The sequence below is a fragment of the Bactrocera oleae genome, chromosome 3 (genome assembly GCF_042242935.1).
Source record: "Bactrocera oleae isolate idBacOlea1 chromosome 3, idBacOlea1, whole genome shotgun sequence".
NCBI lineage: Eukaryota > Metazoa > Arthropoda > Insecta > Diptera > Tephritidae > Bactrocera > Bactrocera oleae.
In genome coordinates this window covers 6937460-6962244 of record NC_091537.1, presented here as the reverse complement: position 1 = coordinate 6962244, position 24785 = coordinate 6937460, and the positions used below count along the sequence as shown (strand labels likewise).

Below are 24785 nucleotides of genomic sequence, written 5' to 3'. Positions count from 1 at the left end.
TGAAATAGACTGGCAGTAGAGTATAAAAAAATTGAGTTTTCCAAAATTTAATTGGCTTCATTGACCCATAGCTGTACCGAAATTTGCAATTAAGCTGCCTCTAAATGTCAAGGTGATTTTTTGTTATAAAATATACATATGTTTACATTTTTCCCACTTCGCCACAAGAATGCACGCAGTAATAAATTCTAAAGTCTATTATTTGCATTTTTTTTTTTAACCATTCTTTACAAATAAAATTAAAAACAAAAATTCATAAAAAAGAAAAACAAAATAAAAAAATATAAAATTAATTAAAAACACACACAGACAGGCAATGCAGAAACGACGCAGCAAAACTGCACAGCAACACAGTGTCGTTAAAGACAACTCGTGCTACAACTCGTCAACACCTTAAAGACGAATGCCTGGATTTGTGGCCGCTACATAGCGCAGCAATTCATCGTTATCCTCACAGATGACAGGTTTCTCGTGATAGCAAGCAACATCGTGCCATGCAATACCATCATTGTAAACGTTGTTCAACACCGACAAGCATTGTTCCTTTGTCTGGTTAATGTCGTATTCAGCATTATCGGGTTGTGGACGCTTCTTGTGTCCGGTTTGTGACCATGGATTGTAGCCCCAACCTTGTGGAATGCGGTTGGTAGCTTGAATCTTCTCACGTGTTGCAGACCAGAACCAACCGTAAACGTTCTTGGGTTCCAAATCGGGACGATTTTCACAACCAGCAAAATCGCAGATACGACCAGCAGTCCAAATGTAAGGCACATCATTCTGTTGAATGACACGGAAGATCAGATTGTTTTTCTCTTGGGTCTCCAAAGCGACCAAGTCCATGCAGTATTCACGGCACAAGTTACGGCCATCCAACCAATCGACCTTTTTGTTGGCAAGCGCTGGCACGTGGCTGCTCAGGAACATGTTGCGACCGCGGTAGGAGAATTCTTTGGGACCTGCAAGCAAGTAGAAAATTGTGGGTAAGTAAAACAGTTATATAATTGTTAAATTTTTTCATTTAAGTTAAAATTTTTTCTTTAAATGAAATTTTTTTAAAATAAAATTTTTATATTTTAAAATTTATTTTTAATTTAAAATGTATTTTTTATTTTAAAATTTATTTTTTATTTTTAAATTTATTTTTTTCGTTTTTAATTTTATTTTTATTTCTAAATTTTGCAAAACTGGTTTAGGCAACAAAATAATTTGCGCTTGCCATATCTTTTTGTAAAGCCGACACTGGCACAACCCCATGCCATAAGCCCTTTTGTGCCACCCAAAACCCGCTATGCCACTGTTGCAACTATGCACTGCCGTCGCGCCTCTACACACAAGGCAAGCGTTTAGCAATGTGGTGGCAAAAAGCTGAGTCATGAATAGTGCTCGACTATTAGACCGCTATTGCGCAACAAGCTGCCACAGCAAACTCTAATAGAGATAAAACATCAGCGTTCCTACAAAAAGCAGTCTACAGGTAATAACTTGCACCTTCTTTGTTATGCTTCGCTGCCGCTGCTACTGCTAAATACTGCCGACCTGCAGGTTGACGAGAGAAAATAAGCAAAATTCCAGCTCACATTATTTATTTCTCGATGCTAATAAGCATTGCAAATATCTGTGTGCTGGTCGTAAGTAGGCGGCTAAGTCATTACTTTGATGATTTCACCGACCAACAGTTGAGGCAGCATCAAATAGTGCATAGAGACTTCACAACAGCTGTATGAAGTGTAAATAACAGTGTCGGCAGTGCATTGCGGCAGCGGCAATATTGTGCAAAAACTTGTTCAAACAAAGTAGTGTAGTTAACTGCCTTGGGATTTTTCACTTACTTTGCTATTTTATTTTATTTTTTTCTACAATTTTTTATTTTAAGACTCATTCACATAAGGTTTTATCTCGACCAATATATGAAGCAAGAGCAAAGTATGCGTGTTACCACATTGGATCGTCAAAGAATTCGTTCAAATCGGTACGTATCTACTAGACATTTTCAGCGTAAAATATCATTTATTGTACGAAATTTTTAATTCAAGCAAACAACAAAATCAGAAGTGTGATATGCATATGTTATAGAAATGCTGTTGTGGCTAATAGCTAATATTGTTGAAAGGATGATGTTGTAAGGACTTTATAGGCGTTCTTGCTACTTATTACGTACCAATTACTTATTAGAACCTATGTTTAGCAGAAATACACTTAGTTCAGTACAAATGCCACACGTTGAGCCCGCTTATAACATTACATTTTTTTATACCCTGCACAGAGCATATTAAGTTTATCAAACTAGTAACTCAATTTTGAACATATCGTTTTGAAATTTTGTACACGTCCTTTTCTCCCCAAAAAGCAGCTCCTTTGTCGGAAATACCGATATCGCAGTACTATAGTAGATAGCTGTCATACAAACTGACCGTTCAAAATCAAGTGCTTATATGGAACACTTTTGTATTTGACGAGATATTTTCACGAAATTTAGCATAGATGCTTGTTTACGACAACGCTACAAACAACGAACATATTGTTCAGATCGAACTACTATAGTATATAGCTGTCATACAAACTGACTGTTCAAAATCAAGTTACATATATTTTTATACCCTTATATACTATAATAAATGTAGCTGTGAAGAGTATATAGGTGTAACCAAAGCTAAGGTTTTTTTTTTTGTTTTTTCCTGATATATCTACAAAATGACTGCAGTTTGGTGCAATTTACTTTCGGTTAATTCAACTTTTATATCAAACCCATCACTAACAGCTGCATAGTTCACAGCAATCAAACTTTTTAACTGCAATTTAAATAAAATTTTGTTTCTTCTATTACTCATGGTGCTATTGAATGAATAAATTGCGGAAACGGTGCTGGAAAACTAAAATTTTCAAATAAAGCTAGTGAAAGGAAAATATCAAACAAAGTATGCAATCTTGACTTTCTATTATGCAGTCGTTGTGAGTTTTTGTTTTAATTATTGACATTAAACCACGCTTGCCGCATTTTATTTCCCCATCATTGTCATTGCAAGTAAAAAGAAGGTTTTTATTAGAAAATTACCATTTTTCACAGCGTCAGACAAATTCAATAAATGCAAGCTGTTGCAATCTCATTGGAAAAAAATAAATAAAGATTGGTGTGAAATTTGAGAGTGTAAACAATGAAGGAAATGCTTTTGAAAGCTTTTGTTCGGTAAAGCGGAAGTATTTTCATCAAAAAGTAGTTTAACTTATGGCTCATATTTGCGGCTTTCATATGGTAGCTATTTCTATGTTTTTAACTGCTGAATTTCCTCACAATCTGCTCAATAAACCAGCTTTATTTAACCTATTTTGTTTAACAGCAAATTATAGCTTAAACTTCGGCCACCCAAACCCCAATCAATTAATTATACAGTTATATGTTAATATTCACCTTCAGCGCTAAACATACACCATACATGTGCGTTGCATGTATTTCTTATTGTTGCCGCTGTTGGCATTAAATTGCCATGTAATTACCACATTAACGATTTATACGTAACTGATACATCGGATTCATCATTATTGGCGCATCATTTGATTTCTGTGCAATTTTAAGCTTCTTACGCTGCCACTTTTATTGCCTGTACTTCTTACGATATTTATCTGCTATTATCTGCACACAATAATCTACGTTGATGTAGGTCAAGGCGATTGAAACTGATGAATTCGTATAAACCAGTTGCAAATGACTTCTTAAATACATATTTATATGAGTATATAAGAAATTGCTTACAACAAGCATGCCAGGCATCTACATAGACAAAAGACTTAAGCAACGAACTTGCTGGCTGCTAGCATAATTGCTAATTACTTAAAGGGAAACTGACTGGCGTGTAAAAAATAATAATTGCTAGTATTTATCTATGCAAATGTGTATGTTTGTGTGCGCTTAAGTATGTATGCGCTCATTTGCATCTTCATAGAGACTGTTTCTACACTTGTGCCATCAACTTGGCGGTACAATTAAAATTGGCTACGTGCGCGCTGACTTGCAAGCCATGTTTTTACGCGCAAATTTTATTTTATTTTTTAACTGCCGCCAGTATTAGCTGCAACTTCTTAAACTACTTATGAAATTCTTCTAATCTTAATATAAAAAAAACCGAGCAAGAATTTTCAATTAATTTTCAGTTTTTCAATTTTCAGTTGCCACAAGTCATAAATCCGGCTGCAATGCCAAAGTAGAGAGCAAAAACTTCGAAATCTACTCAATATAATTGCAGTAATGCGGCAGAACAGTTAACTACAGCATGTTGCACGATGCTGTTCGTGCAACTGCAGCACCAACAGCGCAAACAGCTCCAAAGTTGCGCACCTAGTTGCCGTGGCGGCAATAATGCCAGGCATTGCAACACTACGAAGAGGAAACATTTCAGTCAAACAACCAACAGCTTAATAAATTGTTGTTGCAACAGTTGTTACAATAGCGGAGAAAACGTGAGCGCTGCATTTGGTAAGCATACAAAAGTTTGTTGTTATTGTTAATTTCATTTGTGTTTCTCACTGCGCTGAGTTGCTTCCCCAATTGACCCAAAAAGTTGTATCTCTTTTTTTTTTTTTAAATAAATATGTGCTATTGTTGTTGTCTGGCTGCAAAGGGCAACCAAAGAAGAAGCAGCATATTGGATATTGAGCAATTTTTTTGTGTTGAAACTGCAGTTTTGCAATTGCATTTGCTAAGAAACTAAGTGCTGCGCTTTCGTAGTTGTGTTGGGCAATAGTTGAGGATTAAAAATATTTAAAAACACTAGTAGTTAACTAAATTTGAGATCTTGTACATTTTCGTAGGCAAAACTTCTTGAATTAAATTTTATATATTTATATAAAGATATTATAAATTCAGTTCTGCTTTTACTAAAAAGAAACTACTCAAGAAAATTTAGATTGCATACATTATGTGACAACAGGTCAGTGAAGCCGCTATTAGGAAATTGAGAAGAAATTCGTAAACAAACGGGTTGACAGATTAATTTTTATTAATTAAAAAAATTAGTTAAAAATGCGAAATTAAAAATGCGAAGTTGAAAAATAAGATAATTCAATTTTTTGGAATTCTAAGAAGTAATTAGAGAGGAGAGAATAAGTTTAAGCTAATATGTGAGGCTGACATGCAGAATGGCTTTGAGAGTATATATATACAGAATTTATAACACAGCTGCCAGGTATTTTTCGATATAAATTAAAACTCTTTTAATAAAAAAATTGAAAATAACTCGTGAAAACTTTTACATATAACTAACATTATTCCTACAAATGTTATTTCTGAAGCGAATTGCCAACTATTATTTTTGACACTTTTTCTTAAAAATCGGTTACGTAACTGTTTATTTGAAATCTTATACACTTAAATGTGAAAATTTGTACTACAAACTTTTAATTAGGGTTACCGATGGACCGAATATATTTTGTTCGAATTTTTTATTCACTTTAAATATGATTGATGAATATGCATTTAATTAATTTTGGCAAATTACTTATGGTAGAATATATTTTGGACAGAGTTGCCAAGCAAATTTTTTACACTTATGTGTTTGTTTTTTTGTTTTTTTTGTGTTTATCCATAAATTTTTGTATATTAATTTATATTTTGCATTTTATGTTTTGTTCATCTACAGATTTTTGTATAATAATTTATTTAAATTCAATTTAGCGCACAAGATGAAACAAAATTCTTGTGGCAAGAGATTTCAATATTCTTGACAACGTAATTTTTTAATGCCATTCATATTGCAGTAATTTCCAAATTATATTTAACTTATTTGAAGCTTATAAATAACACAGCCAAAAAGAGGCGTGTTTAAAATGAAATTGTTACTAAAAAATTTTTTTTATCAAATTCAAAAAATGTAGACTTTCTTGAATTACAACAAATATTTCAATTATTACCAGAAAGCTTCACCATTAACACTATTTGTATCACCTGCATCTACATCTGCTCGAATAAAGCGCTACAATAAATTTCATACTAGCTGACGCTTAATACTCTTACATTGAACAATGGAGCCGCACAATAAATATGAAATTTTACAACAACAATTTTGCTGCTATTATAAATTTACAACAATCAGTTTTTAGTGCCGTTATATCATATCTATATATTAAATCCGTGCATCCGGATTGCATTTGTTTGCAGTTGACTCGTAATGAAATTGTTGATTATATGATTGGCCAGCCGTGTGTACCGGATAGCTGTGCAATTAAAAGTGCTTACAATGCGTAATTGAGTCTTTTTTCAAATCACACCTTTTATAACTTACAAAATTCAAACTAGAAAGTGTAAAGACTTTTCCTCCAAAGCGTAAATAGTTTTTGTAACAATAGTTCAGTGTTACTTGACTCACTTTAACTTAATAAATTGCTTCAATTATTCAAGTGAATTTCTTTTCAACATACTAAATTCTGATCTTTAAAATATGCCATGCCATTTACTGTCATCATCGTGTGATGTTAGTTATTTTAATTACATAATATACAATAATTACAAATTTAATTTAGAAAAAGCAAAGGCTCGATCTTAGCAAAAAATATATATTAATTAAACCAATGTAAAAAAATACAATAAAAAATTGCAAAGCAATACTGTGAAAACCAGGCATATTAGCTTAATAGCAATCACTTCGATATTCATCGAAAATTAAAAACAACAAAAAGGCACATTTGCAGTTATAGCTGCGGGCCATGTGAATCTCTAGACGTTAAACCGCTTAACAATCGCTACAAAATCGGCGTGCTTGCGCACAAAGCGGATGTTTCGACGACTTTCTGGTTAGATAATTGTCTATTAGAACTAATTTGTCTTGTTTGCTATTGTTGCTTTTTCGAAATGCCGTCTTTCTTTCCAATTTTATAAATGCAAATCTTCTTAAGTGTATAATATATATATATCGAATAACGAAATGTTAAAAATTGTGAAAAAAATATAACTCACACAGCTTGTTCTAACCTATTATATGCACACCGCAGCCATACAAACGCGAAAACTGGAATATTCGTAATTTTGAAAGTAAACTAGGATTTAAATGTGTTCGCTTCAATCTCGTTTGCTTTCGCTGTGTGCTCCAAGCTGGTACGCGTATTGCGTAACCACGCATGCTCGTTGTCTGCATAAATCTTAATTTTATTTTTAGCCGCAAACATTTTTTACATGGTAGCTCTTTTGCTACTACTTGGCGTGAATTTGAGAATTTTTAAGCCAAAAAATTAGAAGTTCATATAAGTAGAAGGCATATTTGAATTTGAAGCCTTGCTAAAAGTTGTAATATATAACTCTTTTTATGTAGTTTTCACAAATGAGCAAAATCGTGGAGTAGCCACGCCCACTTTTCTGCTTTAAAACTTAACAAATGCCATAAATATCTAACTGGGACTGCTGTAAACAGCAAAATTCTGTCATTAATGCACTGGACTTGCTTACAAATAAGTTTGAAAATCTAGTATATAGGCGTGGCATCGCCTACTTTTTCCTGAAAATTCACAATTTATAAATTATTGGGCCAAGCTGGAAAAAATTCGATATATAGCAAATAGCGATGACTGTAAAATGAAATTGAACGAGATAAACAAAAAAAATTATTTAAAAATAACAACGGAACGTTTTGGACAGAAATGTTCTTGAAAATTTGTGTATGCGAATGCGCTGTGAAATTTAGTGCGGCGAGAGATATTAATTGAACGATCCACCAATAAAAACGATGGCAAAATTATATGCATTGAGCTACGAATTACTTCTGAATCCATCTCTTTTCTAAATCCATCTCCAGAGACCTTTGCTATTCTCTGATATCGAGGGCATGGTCGCTGGTAAGAAATCGCAGAGCTTGGCGTTTATTTTGAATAAAAAGATTACTCGTTTTACAAAAATGCTATGAATATATTGGAAGATCGCTGCAATCGCTTTCGAAGGTGAACATGTATTTTCTTTAATAAAGATACGTGCTTTTCAGACAGACTGTTATAATATACATTGCCATAAGGTAAGCTGATAGCAAAAGTAGGCGTATTCGTTTCATAATTTTGTCTAATATTTAATCAGACTACATCTAAGACATTTTTAAAACACTTTTTTGCATACATCAAGTTATTTTGAGTATTCCTTACACTCTCTCATTTCAGATGATAATTAATATTTAATTCCACATGCATTTGGGCTTCCTTACTTGCTGTTTTTTCTTAATTATTTATTATTTTTGCTCTATCGAGCTCATTACCTATTTGGAAGCATTTCAGCTTTAGCTGTTGCTCCACTTTCTTCTTCCATTTTTACCCGCCAACGCAATTATGGCCGCATGCAATGACCTTCAACGGCAAAAGGTGCAACGGCATTTTTCATGTTCAAGTGTTTAGCGTTGGTATAAATCAATTTCAAAACTTATTAATAAGCAAGCACTCAAAATATGTCTGTTTTATGTATGTATGTCACATTTATAGGCAACCTTAAAAGCGGCGGCAATGTGAAATTAGCTAAAAAAATAGCGCTGACGCCACTGTCATGCCCCTCAAATGTAGCCTCAATTGGTTGCAACAGGAGAAACGTGAAGAAAAATTGTAAATTTCGCCAAAAGTTGGAGGCAATTACAATTTTCCACTTATTAAAAATGCACAGCACGCTGTATGTATGTATGTGTGTAAATATGTATTAATGTTAAGCAGTTGACTCTTGAAGCGTTTGTTTGGCTAGTAACCAATAAAGGGTGGCACGTATTCGCTGATAGCTGAGATGTGCAAGCATTTTTATGTACAAACATATGTATGTAATTGTGTGAACTAAAATAGCTACACGTATTCGTACAATTTTTGTTGTTATTATATTTTATGTTTTATTTTTTTTTATCAAAAACATATAAACAGCGTCAGTCAGGCAGTCAGTCGAAGTTCATTTATGTATGTTAAGCGGTCGCGCTAACCACAACCATAATTGCAACAACAACATTTAACAATAACATATTTACAAAAGCAAATATAACATAACACAACATCACTTGTTCCGCCTGCAGCATCATATTTAACACCTTTGCCGCGCTGTGTAGCCTGTGTGAACGCACGCTCATGTCGCATATTTTACTCATTTTTGTTGTTTTCTTTGTTATTTTCCATTTAGTTGTATTGCATTTTAACTTAAAAACGCACGCATGCCGGTTTCCACTTTTACTATGCAATCTTAAATGGCACTAGCTCGCATGCGTCACGTACATAAATACGTATGAGTTTGTCGCGCTCGGAGCGGCGCGGAAGTCGCGCGTATGCGTGACCCACATTAGCTGCTATGACTTTATGTAAGCGCATGCACGTTAGTGAATCGGCGTGTTGCTTGGTGTAGGTCCACAAATACGTGCAAAATATTTATTTAACTTATTAACCGAGTGACTACTCAAGTGGCGCGTTTGGGTGGCTACATCGGCAGGCCGTTTTGTATATACATGTGTGTGCATATATATCTGGGGCACAAACGATTGTGTGTGATTTTTTGTCAATGCAAATATTTGAAACTGCAATTTAGCTTTGTTATCAGTGAATTCCATCACTTTTAGTTTGGCAAACCCTGTGTTTGTTCATTGTGTTGCTAAATTTTAAATCAGTTCAGTTCTTGCTGCAATTTTTTTTCTGCTTTCGGCGAGTTAAAGCAACATATTTTTGAAGTAAACGCTGTGCTTTTAGTCGTATTTAATGCCAAACACTAAATTAATAGAGAATAGTATTTAAATACACCAAATGATCAATAAACTCGAGTTCACGGCGCGATTTTTGTCTTATAGCGAGTTAAAGGAAAGTTTTTGGTTGATGAACTCGGCATATCTGAATATCAATGCTAGGCAATAAATTCGAGTTCGTGGAGGAATTTTTATATTTTTTTAAAGAATAATTTTTTATTTGGTAAACTCAGCATTTTTCTGCAAGATTAAATTTCAAACACTAAATAGACAGTAAACTCGAGTTAATCGCATTTTTTCTTTGTAGTTTTTTCGAGTTCACGAAAGAATTGTTGTGCATGAATTATGTCCTTGTGAGTATAGTTTAATATTAAATTCCAAATGGCCGAAAATATCTGTTTTTTTCTTGCGGCAAGTTAAATAAAAGCTTATAAAAGTAAACTCCGTTTTTGTAAGCAGTGTTTAATGAACAATAAACTCGAGTTAGTGGCACAGGAATAACGTACTTAATTTTTATCTCTTAGGTGTGCTAAACTGTGTAGTTTAATTTTATTTTATTTGTTTTAAAAAAGTTTTCAAATTTTATTTTCCTTGTAAAATAATTTAATAATAATTAATTTAATTAATTTTTGTTTACTTTATTTTATTTTTTGTTTTTCCTTTAAATTTTATTTTTATTTTTTTTTTCTAAATTTTTTTTTATTTTTTTAATTTTTTTTTTATTTTTACTTTATTTTTTTATTTTTACTTTATTTTTTCTGGCGTAGCCATATTCCAAAGTTTTTTTTATTATTATTATTTTTTTTTTTTAATTTTGTACTTACGTCTGGCACATTTCGCTGGCACTGGCAGTGACAAGAATCTGCCAGGCTTCGTTGATGCGGCTGTGGAGGAGCGGGCTTGACTGATGGCGGGATCAGCGTACGCCACTGCTATGCAGATAGCAGCTATCACCAATGTGATTTTCATCTGTAATCAAACAAGAAAAAGACATTAAATTTAGTAAAATGTGACAAAGAATTTAGAACTATTAATTTAATTAATTATAAAGAAATTATTTGTTAAGCCTGCTAGAAGTATTACATTATATGTTTTTCTTGTATACTATTTACATAGCTGCCAAAACTCATAACATATTGCTACATTCATACATAAATGATTTTTCTAAACATTGTCTAAAGGAGACGTTTTATTCATTTCTTCTTCTGATTTAGAATTTCTAAACAATAATTTTTACTGAACTTACAATTATAACAGACTTTCTGTTGCCCATTAGCAAATTGTTGGAGATTTGTATATTCACTGTGGGATATCGATCAACTAAAGGATATTGTTGCATACAATTCGATCGTTCAAAATCAAGTTCATTTTTTTTAAATAAGGTATCTTCTGGAAATTTGGCACATACTATTGTCTAAGACAGCGCTACAATCTTCGAACAAATTGTTTAGATCGGACCACTATATGGAGTCTTTTGTATTTGTGAATGATATTATTGCTTCGTTGCAACTGGAGTTAACGTTTCTGCTTGTTTCTTATTATTTTTGTATTCTTATTTTTCTTAATATAATTTTTATACTAATAAAAAATCCCACTAGATAATCAGGGAGCCACATTAAAGGCAGTAAGCGGCAACAGGCAGATAAATCAAAGCAGATTAGTAAGAACTAATTAGAGTTAGTAAAAAAATTAATAAGTACAAACGAACTTCAAACTGACAATAAAAAATATAACAACAACAATGAGGCTTGAGATATTTTTTACTAACGTTGAACTCTACCAAAAGTGAGTGACAATCAATTTAATTTGTCATTCACTCATTCGCACTCGCTCATTTGGTTATCGGTGTCATATTTGAGCATGTGAGTTCATCGAATGACAGTAATGACAATTAGAGGGGTATATGATTATAGTTACTGCTGCTGTTGCACTAATGTACTTAATGAACGCTGTTCATTATAATTGATATAAATCGATTGATTGATTTTCGTTTTCGTTTGGCGTTGCTGTCAGCGCCCATTGTAATAACTAATAATGCTAGCAAGTCAACAACAACACAAAACATTACACTATGCGCAAGTCGTTTAGCACTTGTTGAATAACAGTGCTGCGCATGCGTATATGCCGGCGCGGCGGCACGCATACGCAACTTTGTGTGAAGTGCTGCTGTCATGACTATGTCTATTAAAGTGTTGCGCTGCTGCTGCATTGAAGATGTTGCTCTGCCTGCGCAGCTGCGTGTGCTTTTTTGTTAATGTGTCTGTGTGAGTTGTGTTTTTATGTCAAGGATGTTCATATAACCGGTTGCGGTACCGAGACTTGTATATATAAAATCGCCAATAAATATTAAGCTGTAAAAATTCAAGCCGCACATCAATGCAATACATATGTATTCACACGCGCACATGCACTTGCTTAAGCAGATATGTAAGCTTCAAACATATGTATGCATAGTATTTACTACATTGTGCTCATCAGTTATTATGAGTGTTGTGTGTTTTTTGTTCGAAATATTTTATGTTAGCGGCACATATATGTTTGTGTGCGTGCAAATGTTGCGTGCGTAATTTCAAATATTTTCGATTTCATTTGCTCAACAAATAGTGACAATAAATAATTCAGTGCACATTCAAAGCTCATTAATGCTTGATTTTTCGTTTGAATTCATTTGATTTGGTTGATGTAATTGGATTGACATTTTTTTTAATTAATCTTTTTTTTTCATTGTTATAAATTTTGGCTGGAATTCACGCAGAGTTGCGTTTAGGTCGCCATATATAAATAATAGTTTTTTTTTAATTAAGCTGAATTACATTGTATGAAAAATATTTCGAAACTCAGCATTCGCTCCAAACCGGCTAACAAAAGCTTTAAAAGGTACCTTACGAAGCCTGAATTCGATTTATCGGTAAATTCAAAAGACTTAAGCGACAAACTTGACAGGACAAATTTTTTTTAAATACATTAGAAACTAAATTTAAAAATCAAAAGACTTAAGCGACAAACTTCATTGGAAATTTAAACTGAATTAGATAAGAACCCAAATTTCCAAATCAAAAGCCTTCAGCGACAAACTTGATTGAAATAAATTTGTTGAAAAAGAAAACAAGGAATCCAAATTTTCAAGTCAAAAGACTTAAGCAACAAACTCAATTGAAAATTTATTGAAATAGAAAATAATCCAAATTAATAAATCAAAAATTTTAAGCGACATACTTGAAAAAATTTTGAAAAAGAAAAGAGCGCAAATCAAATTTTACAGATCAAAAGATTAAAAAATTTTAATTTGAAATATTTTTACTTTAAAAATTGTGAAAAAAATGGTTTTCAACAAATATTTTTCAATTTCTTATCTTATCTTAAATATATTGGGTTTAAAAAAATGTATAAATTTTAATACCGACATTGCTCATATGCTTAAAAAAATATTATATAGCAACCGTTTATATATGCAAAAGCGCGTAGCATATTTATATCTTTGAACTCACATAAGGTAAGGACGAAAGGTGAAGTTTGAGGTTATGAGCAAGTTTTAGCTACATGAAGCATGCATATGCCTCAAATGCTGAGCTATACAGCCTAATATTTATATTTCAATGCTGTTAGGCCAATAAAAATCAGCGTGGCGCACAAAAATTTCAGATAATATACGAATATAGGATTCTAGCAATTTTTAAATTTTTTTTTTTTTTTTTCTCAGAAAAAATTAACACAAACCTGACATTCGCAGTCGTATAAAAGTAAAGATGTAAGCTACCAGAATCCGCTTTTTACAATAATTCTATCCGTTTACATTGACCGCTTGGCAACAAGTCAATGAAAAAAGCACCGAAATTCTGCTTACACTAATGCTATGTATATACGAGAAATTCTCTACGAAATCACGCAAAATGTAAATAAGTTCAAGTTTTTTGCCTACAAGCACATACAGATACAGTAAATATACAAATATTTGTTCAGCAAATATAACAACTGTCAAACATTGTTTAAGAAATATGTATTTTTTTTTAATTCTTAATTAAATTCCAAAGCAATTCGTTAATCAAGAATAGGCCTCAAAAGAAAGTCACTGTCGAAACTATTTGTCACAAATTTGAACGCACTTTTGTTGACTGCTCATTTGAATGCGAGACAGTCAAAAATTGTCAGCTACGCTGGCAATTACATATATTATATATTAAACATACATATATATAATATAATTATATTTTACCAAGCAGTTAATTAATATTTTTGCTTTTCGCTTATTTGGCAATAACAAAAACAACAACCACATCATTTTATTTGTTGGCACATAACATCTAACGTCTAGCTAAGTAGCATAAAATATGGGTATTAATCAGTAATATTAATAATTAGTAATCCATCTGTGTCTGTGTGTTTGTGTGCTTGTGCCAATGCAAGTTTGGTAGCTTTGCAACGTGAGACTGCAGCGCTTATCTCATTTGGCTGCTTGACGGTTTGTAATGACTATTATTTGCATTCATTAATATTGACAGCATATTCGTTATGTGCGCTCGTGGTTGTAAATATATATGAAATATAAGCAATAAAATATAAGAATTCATTTTGGTTGAATAAAAAATTAAAATTTTAATTTGCATAGCAAAATTTCTTATTGCAAAAAAAGCAAAATACTAAAATCGAGTGTGGGAAGTTTTTCAACTGTCACAATTGTCTTTTGATTTATTACTTCTCGCATGAAATAAAATTTACTACCTTAAAGATTTCAAAAAGAGATGTTTGATGCTGAATTTTTTAATATTATTTTTTTTTTTTTAATTTTAAATTTTACTGCGTTTTTTTAAACGACTTTAACTTAATAACATAAATAGAAAATTCGTGTGTGTTTTTTATATATTAATTTTTTATTTTTTGTTATAGTTTTTAATATTTTTATATATTTAAAAATATATTTTTTTAATTTATTTTTATTTTTTTCTATTTTGTTTTATTAGATTTTATTTTAATGTATATTTTTATTATTACATTAAGTCTTTTGCTATATCAAAATAAATCTTTACTTTCTACTTATAATTTTATGTTTTCTCCAATTTATATATACATACACTTATGTTACATGGATTGTTTTCCTATGGTTTAAACTTAATTAATTTATTTGTTATGCTATTTTTACTCTTACTCCTTTTTGGCGTTGTGAAAATTTTTTGCGTTAATATTCTATGTTATTATTATTTTTTATATACTTGTATGTGTATATATTTTTATATTTTTTATCTTGTTAAATAGCAAATTTTTATTTTTTCGTTAAAATTCTAAAATTCTTTATTTACATTTTTTTCTATATGTATTATTATGAAAGATTTTTTTTTAGCATTATTTCAAAATTATTATCATTATTATTTTTTATGATTTTAAATATGTGAATATATAATTTATACTTAATATATTTTATTTATATTTTTATTTATTTATCTATCTCTGATAGGGGTATTGTTTCTACTCAAACAAAATCTACTCCCACAACTCAATCTCATTATATTTGAATTTCGTATTTATATAGCATTGCACATTTGCGATATGTACCGTCATTGAAGTGAATTATTTTGTTCATCACTTTTAGCTATTTGTGTGGTTGTGCTTTGGAACAGCTTTTTGTTAGCTCCATTAGTCTTTTGATGCGAAATAATACAAATTGCCATTCAACCATATCATTGTATAATAGCCATCATAAAATCAACTTATTATGACTGAAACCAATGTAACGGCATTCGGTAATTTATGCCGTCTGCCAAAAGGGAAATTCATTAAATTACAATTCAACCATTAAAGGCATACATTAAGTAAATGATTATTATTGGCGTGGAAAAAAGCTACTGAAAAGTCAAAGAGCAGATGCTGTAGTTAATGTGTTATTTATAGCAAAACTAATTTTTGGGAAGTTGGTGGCAAAAAGCTAATTAAATAATTGTATATTACACAAAAATTGGAAATTTTTTTATATTATAAAACAATTTTTTTTTCATTATAAAATTATTACTAAGTTATTTTTAGTGAATTTTTTATTTTTTTTTTTTACTATTTACGATTAATAGTAAAATAATTATTTAAAAATTTTGTTTATTTTTATTTGCAGGCCTCAAGTGGATTCTGCCACGAAAAAAATTATTTCAAATCCCAAAGGTAAGTCCATCAAAATTTTATTATATATATTCATTATTCTTATTTATTGAAAATATCTGAAGTTCTAGCATAAATAATAATACAAGACTTTCGCAATTTGTTTTCCAAAAAATTAAGTCAGCGAAGAACAAAAAAACTATAAGTTTAAGATTGAACACCGAGGATTAATTGTTAAGTTTGAAGAAACTCGTCAAAAGGTGCACGAAATTGGTTTATATTCTGCATATCGGTAATTTAGATGTCAAAAGAGACAAAAGCGCAAAAATTTTGACCATAGCTATGTGGCAACATTAAAATTTAAAGACTTTACGAGCAAAATGTATGCCATTAAGTTATACATTAGTCATTAGTTTAAGAACAGTTCGTTGAAGCCTTTTCATTATTATAATGCTATAATAAACATAACAAAAGCAAATATAACCATACACAAAACATAAATGTGTATATATAACATACATATCAAACCACTAGTTCTTTAAAAGACCAACGAGTCTTAAAATTGTTTGATAAAAACTTCTCCATATGGAAATATTTCTAATTGTTCTTGAGTATTTATAAAAGGATATGGAGAAAATTTGAGAATAATTATTTATGCAACTATAAAAATTTTTCGACTGGGAGTTCTTTTTATAATTGTTCAGTAATCCGAAAATGTTTTCATTTTATTCCCGAACTTTTAGAAGTCTAAAATAATAAAAACAGTTTAACTTAAAGTCCGAAATACTTCATATTGCCAATTAAATTAGCTGCCAATATTCATTCGCTAATTTAAAATAGCTTCAAAATATACAAAATACTTAAGAAACGAGCTTGCTATCCTTTCACCAGCCTCAAAAGTATAGAAAATGTTAATAAAAACATCACTGTATACAAAATCTCCAGCAATTGTAGATAGCTCCATTATTATCATCTCATATATAAAAGACTTAAGAAACGAACTTGTTATCCTTTTACCAAGCCTGAATGTACAGAAATTTAACCAAACAAACTTCACTATACACATAATCTCCAACAATTGCTCCATATATAAAAGAGGTCATATATGAAAGACTTAAGAAACGAACTTTTTACTCTTAAACCAGACATACAAAAGACTTATGAAACGAACTTCACACAAAAATCACAAAAAAATTGTGTGTTTTCAAATTTATCAAGAAACACTTAATGAACACAGCATAAATTGTAAACTTTTTTTATAAAAACGAAGGGTCATTCTCACAAAAAATTTTATTTGCAATTTGTGGTTGATTCATATTTCGATTGAAGTTAATGGTCCTTGATGAATTGCACAAGTTTTGGTTTTGTGTAAAAGTCTTCTTATTTAACAATATATTTTCGCACATTTTTCATACACAATCATTTTGATAAAGGTCCTTAGAGTTCTTAATACACAACGACTTTAAAGACACTTTTTTTGTGCGCGAGCTTGTCCCATATTTAAGTAAATATTTTATTTAATTTTTCTATTTATTTAAATTTATATAAATATCACCAAAAAAAATTTGCAACGAATTTAATCCAACTTATCTCATTCAGCACTTTTCTCAACACTTTCTGCTTTACAGTTATGTCATATTTCTTTTCCCTAATTATTGTTCGCTTTTTATTTCGGTTTTTCGCTGTTCTTAGAATTATCCTTTTTCGTGCATCTGCGCGTTCACTTTTCGCTTACCTTTATTTCACTTAGCACTCGAGATGCTCTTCAGTAACGAGTATACAATATTGCTTTTTGTGTATATGTATGCGTGCGTTTTTGTATGTGTGCGCTTGGCTACCACCGGATCTGGCACAACCAGACACTGTAACTTGCAAACGAAAACAAAAGTCAAATGCGAGCTGCAAAGTGTTTTATAGCAATTTAGAGTGTCACACCGCGCTGCCGAGTGGACGGCGAAGCCACAAACCAGTCAGTCCACGATTAGTTGGCGGTAGCGGCAGCGCACATCAGTCCACAAACACACTCACTGCAAGTGCTTGCTATATTCTGAGTTATATGCATGTGTGTGTGTGTGTTGGTAACACTGCAAGTGTAGTTGTGCGACGATCGCTGCTGCTGTCACTCTGACGCTTCTTCAGCAGTGTGTGAACGAACGAGTGTCAGCGTGTTTGTGTGTAGGAAGGTGGTGTCGGTGGCGTTGCCAGCGGTGACTTGTAAGGTGCTTAGTGTGCATGTGTATGTATCTGTGTGAGCTTTTTTTTTCATATGCAGCTTTGTATTGGCTTGCGATCATCATCATCGCTATTATTTCATCTCAATCGATTGTTTGTTTGTGAGTACGTGTATGAGGTTGTCACACTTCTTTTGTTTTTGTTGTTGTTTGCTGTCATTTTATTTGTTTGTTTGCAACTAATGTTGCTGTTTTCTGTTGACTTGGCGCTTGCATAGTTGCTTTGCTTCGTTTTTGGTGGTTTTCGGTTTATCATTCGTTCGACTGACATTGCCGGCATTGTTGTTGTTAGTTAGATGAAAATATAGTATATACGTAATTAAATATATGCATGTATTTATAAGTGAAGATATGTGTGTTTGTAATTATAATCGCTGCATTCTTAATGTTTGACATCGTTTGGTGTTGCTGCACTGATGACGTTGATTTTTATTTTTTTTTACGCATTTGTTTATTTTATTTTTTTATTTAATAATTTAATTTATACTAAGTGTATATTTTGTTGCTTGGATAGCAAGCATTTCTCTGCCTTTCGGCTTATTTGCCCACAACAAAATTTATTAATATATTTAAATTTTAAATTTTTGTTTTTTAATTTACGTAAGTTTTCTTAAGAATTCGTAATTTATAAGCATTTAAGCGGCAATAATTTAGGCCTATAAATTTAATGGCCATTAATTAAATTTTTTTATTTTTTTTTGCATAATTTCATTACATTTTGTATATTTTATTTTTGATTTGTTTTTCATTGAAAATAAGCATTTTTATACGCTCGCATCATGTTGCATAAAGGTATAATTCATGTAATAGTATTTTGTAACGCCTTGAAATAATCGATTTATCTTGAAATAACATTATGTATATTAATATGTTCAATATGGATAGAAAAATAGGCGTTCGGATGTCTGACTGTTTTTTGTTTTGTTCATTTGTCACATAACGTTTGTCTCCCATAAAACAGTATTGCCAAAAGGTGTGATATTTCTATAAGAAATAACAATAGATAGGCAAAATTGTCATGAAAATTTTATATAAGGGCCACAAATGGGTCATAAAATGCAGCTTGGTCGATGCATCAACCACGCTTATGCGAAATTTCATTTATCACACACTTCTCGGCTTATTATGCAGCATTCTCACACCACCTCTTTGATGCGGCGAAAATAAAAATTTTATCAAAATCACTCCTACTTTTTATAGAACGTCATTTCAACTCTCCTGACAACTTGCTTTTTTCCATAATTGGTACTAGTGAATATAGCGAGGCCACACTTCATAGAAAAGTCATCCTTAACTTGTTACAATTTTATGCCAAAAATGTTCGAACCAAAAAGAACTAACCGACTCCGAAAGAAAAGAACAGCGCTCCATTGTTATATGTAATTAGATAAAAGCGAAATATAATAAAATCTTCTCTAGATATAGTGTTAATGAACTCTTGTTGCATAAAAAGTTCTCCGAAAATCTAAAGAACACCTTCCAATGTTTTACGGATGTGATGTAGGAGAACATATTTTTTATCCTCCGTCTTTGATCTTCTTATCTTGTACGAATAATTTTATCTAGCAAGCAAAATCATGAAACGATTTTCTCATATGTACTTTGTGAACGGCGATTTCTCTATTTAAATGTTTTTTTTTCCAGCCAAAATGTATTTGTTTTTACAGTTATTCAGAGAGTTCAAAAACTAAGGAATCCTTAATTTTTCATATGATGCTTGATTAATGACTATTCTTGTGATGATCGCCAATAGATATTTGCATCTGAAACTCACTTCAAACCACTTTTACGCAAATATATATTATAATAAATCGGATGGCTTCTGTATGGTTTTGTGTTGTGCATGATTGACAATCAGACAAATAACCGTTTAATTTAGTCATACGATTGTTTGAAGCCCATAAGCTCGATGAATAGTCTTCGATAGTCCTACAAGCACCTAGCGACTTTACTGAGTAGTTTTTTTATATAGGTTTCCATTTCAGCTGTTCGCAAATGGTAATCTCAATATATATAAATACCTTTGAGTACTGTTCGTTAAAGAAGAATTAGTCTTACGAATTTATAGACAGCGTAGACAAAAAATATTTAAGTTTAAGTCATGAACAAAATATATCCCTGAATTCTATGTCTTGCAAGTCAAAAATATTTACATATACCTATATACCTTCCTGTCATATAAAATCAATCAATTTTACACTAAGATGTATGGATATATACTAGTATGGTACAAATTCTTGGTACTGCGAAGAACTTAACCAGCAATAAAAAATAAAAACAAATGAAATAATCAAACATAAATTCATAATCTTACAAGCGCTTTTAATTATTTACATAAAAACCATCAACACAATTAATCACATGATTTCATCGTTTCTTGTTCGCTATTCGTTTTATGCTTTTATTTTTGCAATAGCAATCAATTATTGAGCGCTGGTAAAGCACTTTATACCACGCCATATCTATCACATGAGCTTAATACTTATCTAAATACATACATACATATGTGCTTTGTACTTCCGTAGACTGACAGCACCGTCTTGTGGGCGTTTGCATACAAATTCAATAAAAAAGCAAAATAAAAGAGAAAAGAGAAAAAAGAAAAAAGAAAAAAAAATATCCATCAAACGGCTGACCAGTTTTTCCACACTATTTATGGTGGGGTGTGGTGTAACGTTTCAACACCAATATGATTACTACTTTTAAGGTTCACAACAACAACGTGTTGCACATCTGCAACTTAATTAATTTTCCGCTCGGTTACTTGCGATAAACATAAATATGTAAAATAGTTGTACAAAGTTGTTAAAAAGGTAAATGCGCATAAATACTCAGATGTGTTGAGCGGCCCATCTTGCAGGAATTTACATGTAAATATGACTGTTGTATGTGTGTATGTCGGTAGGTGTGCGCTAATGCATATTTTACAGGCATACATATATGTATGTACATATATGGGTGCTTGTTAATGCTTATGTCGGGTTGTATGCTCACGCCAAGCATTGCAAAAGTTAACTCGCAAACAAAAGACTTAAGCGAGCAACTTGCTTTACGTTTTACATTTGTAAAGTGTTGAGAATCTATGTGGTTGTAAAAGATTAATTTAAAAAGGGTTTATAGCACTTTTGCTGTGAATTTACTGATTGTAAAAACTTAAATTAAATTGATACTAATTTTTATTGAGTTTTTGAAAAATATTGTGGAAAAAACATGTTTTTAATATTTTTTCATCATCTGCATCCTTTTTGGCGCTGTGTATGCGCTTCGTTTAATTCCAGTTGATTTCAAAATTTTACACAAGTTCTACTGCATGTACCTCTTTAAAATTTAATTGTCTAATGGTTAGAGGGTCCTCTATTTCTTTCATTGTACCGGCATTATTTTAGGTCTATACAAAATTTCACTTTTTTTGCTACACATGCTGTTTTGAGTAAAAGTATAGAATTCCTTGCAGAGGTAGCTGTCAACTTACAGATTTAAAGCTTTCTTCGCACAAAAAATAGACAGATTTCCTTATATTCATCAAACGCTTCATTACTGGTAACGAGACATGGGTTTATAAATATGATGTCAGAGCTGTCGAACAATCTACCAAATAGCGCTCTAAAAATTAACCGAAATCGAAATAACCAAAATTCGCTGTAGGCTCTCAAGGCCATCCCAACCGAGGCTATGGAAAATGTTTTTTTTTCTTTTTGTCCGGTTCAAATTTGATCAGACGCATATTTAGACTTTCAATATTTGCATTTCCATTACAGCAAACAAATTTTTTCACTATTTTACTAAACTTTTCCAATTTAAAAATCCAGAAGCGTGCTTTAAACAAAAAAAATCAAATTTTTGAAAATCCTAGACTGCTCTAGCCACTTATCATATCCCATCGTATACTTGACGAACATTAGACAAACATACTAAAACTTAAGGTGTATTCTTTTCGAAATACAATACTTTTTTATAATTTTAATAACAAAATACCTTCACACTCAGGAAACAAATTAAAAAAAGTTAAGAATCTAGACTAGACAGCTAGCAAAGTGGTAAACGCTGTACTAGCATTAATCTGTTCAAAAGATAAAATTTCCTTCTACAATTTATTGCTTATTGTCGAAATTTTTCAAAACTCATCACGCGCCTGAAAACAAAAACAGAAAATTAAAACACAACCGGTTCAAGTTGTAACACAATTCATAACGCAATTGACCATAACATCAGCCAACATTTGACGCAGCGCGTGATCGACGAAGATTTGCTCAAGTCTATGCCCAATCGGCGGCGATCGGCGGCGCATTATGCGTTGCGATGCGATCGGTGGTGATAATGCAAGCGACCAACCAATTGTGGAATCATCAAACATAAAACTGCATTGGGGCTAGCTATGCATTGTCTTTGTTTTTGCGGTTGTTGTTGTCGTTTCTAACTCAACTTATTGTTGTTAGATGCGCTTATTGTTGTTGCTTTAGATTTTTTGTGGTTATGCATGTGGCCTCTATTTTATGTTTGTATTTATGGGTTTTCAGTTGTTTTGCTTATTTTTTAGTTGTTGTTGTGGCTTGTCCACTTTTTAGGTTACTGCCGGCCAAATTGTGGTCATCGTCACAAGTTGTAAAGTTCATAAGTCATTGCAGTGTCGGCAACGGACCGCGCCACGCCCTATCTGTCGGTGCGTGAACCTGCTGAACGGCTTCTTCTCGCTTTTTTCGCAGTTACACCAGCGCATTCCCACACGTCTTGCACCTAACGAGCCAGCAAGCTGTTCGGACAATACCTTTGTTTTTGTCCATCACGATCCGAGTCGTCCAATGCATTTAAATTTTAACGCTTGTAATACTGTTTTTGGGGGTTTCGTTGTTTCCAAGTCAGTTAAACTTGTTTATGTATTTTTCAGGGTTGCCAAGTGCAATAGCGGCCATACATACAACAACAAAGTCGAAAATTTTCACAGCCATAAATTATAGTGCGGTTTGGTGTGTGTACAATTGTGCACACATACATAGGTGTTTTATATATTCACAAGCAGAAGCGGTTTCAATTACTCGTGTCTCTGAAGATGTTAAGAATTTCTAATTGCTTCTTCGCTGGTTTTTGTTGTAAGCTTTTTGTGAAAATCTTGAAAATCAAATTTCTTGACTTCTATTTCTTATAATTTTTGTAAATAAGTGGCTTACAATCAATTAACCGATTTATGAATTTATTTTTTTATTTATAACCAGGAACTATAGTATTCAGTATTTCATCCTAAACATTTGAAGTTCTAAAAATCGGGGTCTGCTTCAATTAAAATACTTGACAGCCCAGGAAAACGTTCTTATATATATGACTAATCCTTTTTGTGGAATTAGAAATCATAGCACTAAGTTCGGTATCTCTAGAAGGTTAAAAAGATTCCAAGATCAATTGTTTTTGAGCTTCCTTAATTAACTTGCGACTTACATATATGTATATGTCAAGAAAAATAGTCAATTGAAACCAATGTGTTCTTGTACTGAATAAAGTCTTATTTTAAAATAATTAATACTAGAATCAAATTAACTATGAATCCGTACGCATAATGGAATTCCAAGGGATGCGATGTAGATGTTTAGCTTCGAAATCATAAAAAAAATACTCGGGTGTATGTATGAGGAGGTGAATTCCAATAGAATAAGATTGTTATTCTATAGTTATGATAATTGCTTAGTGCAATCATCACCTATATGGATACCTTTTTTTTACGAAGCAGTATGACAATATTTTCGCTTATAAAACAAGATGACAAGTTCTCATTTTTTATGACAATACTATCCTCACCACAAGCATATGTCAACACCCGAAGACTCTACGCTCAAACAGTTTGCATAAAACCTTCTTTGTTACTGCCGAATTTTCATTCCTACAGCGAATTGTTATTTTATAAATAAATTTAATTAACATTACCAGGGGCTTCCCAACGTGAATATAAATTATTTTCTAAAATTTCTATCACTAATCCAAGAAAAAATTATTGTATAAATTTCAATTTCTGCATGTTTTTATTCAAATCACATAGAGCAGCGTAATTAAACGCGTTTAAAGTTGTTTAAACCTAAAATCATATATCTAAATTTAAAAAATATCAAAATATTGAATATTATTAAGTTGATATCGCTACTTTCCTTACTGCTGTCAACGCAGTCTGCCTTAACGCGCCGCTTTGCACAGATCCTAAAGCTGCTTTCAAACTTCAAAAGTGATTACATAACTCCACATTTTGACATCCTGCAAAATTTATATGCTTTTAACATTACAGCTGCGTGTTTAAAATACATATTTTCGATTATATTAATTTCCTTTATTTTTTATATTTAATTTTGCGCTTTCGGAAAACTTTACAATGCCATTTTCATATTTTGCATTGTACTTTGCACCTATACATATGTACACCTAAACGTGCTTGCTTTTGAAGATTCTCTTTATTTATTATAATTTTTTTTTCCATCGCGTTTTGGTTTCTTTTTTTCTTTGTTCGTGCATTTTTTGCACTCCATATGACTTGTTTCAACTTCAACTTCTTAACGTTCGAGCGCACATTTTGGCATGTGACTGCGACCTCAAATGTCAACAGATGTAAACCTCATTTGCACATTGCCACATTCGTTGTTGGGTGAATGAATAACTCAATACTAAATGAATAAGTATTTACTTAAGTACATACACATGTATTAATATTTAAGTTGTCTGTAAGTGCGTTACTGGATTTGAATTGAGTAGAAGATGTCCGATAAGTGGTTATTCGCATTTTTGTTTTTAGTAACAAAGTGTTTGACGAACCGAAAAATACCAGCTGAAATATTTT

General features: G+C 31.8%; 1 protein-coding gene across 1 annotated transcript; it reads right to left on the bottom strand.

Annotated features, from left to right (window-relative positions):
- Positions 1-182: 182 nt before the first annotated feature.
- On the bottom strand, positions 183-17638 carry slf (C-type lectin domain-containing protein slf). Its single transcript, XM_014231848.3, has 3 exons — positions 17479-17638; positions 10487-10631; positions 183-956 (listed from the first exon to the last, which is right to left on the bottom strand). The coding sequence occupies exons 2-3, from the start codon at positions 10629-10631 to the stop codon at positions 394-396; spliced, it is 708 nt and encodes a 235-aa protein (XP_014087323.1). The 5' UTR covers positions 17479-17638; the 3' UTR covers positions 183-393.
- Positions 17639-24785: the final 7147 nt, after the last annotated feature.

Excerpts from the sequence above, each read along its gene's own strand:
- slf (XM_014231848.3), bottom strand. The coding sequence starts at position 10,631 with ATGAAAATCACATTGGTGATAGCTGCTATCTGCATAGCAGTGGCGTAC. Across the intron at positions 957-10,486 it reads GCCAGCGAAATGTGCCAGAC|GTCCCAAAGAATTCTCCTAC; the intron begins GTAAGTACAAAA and ends ACTTGCTTGCAG.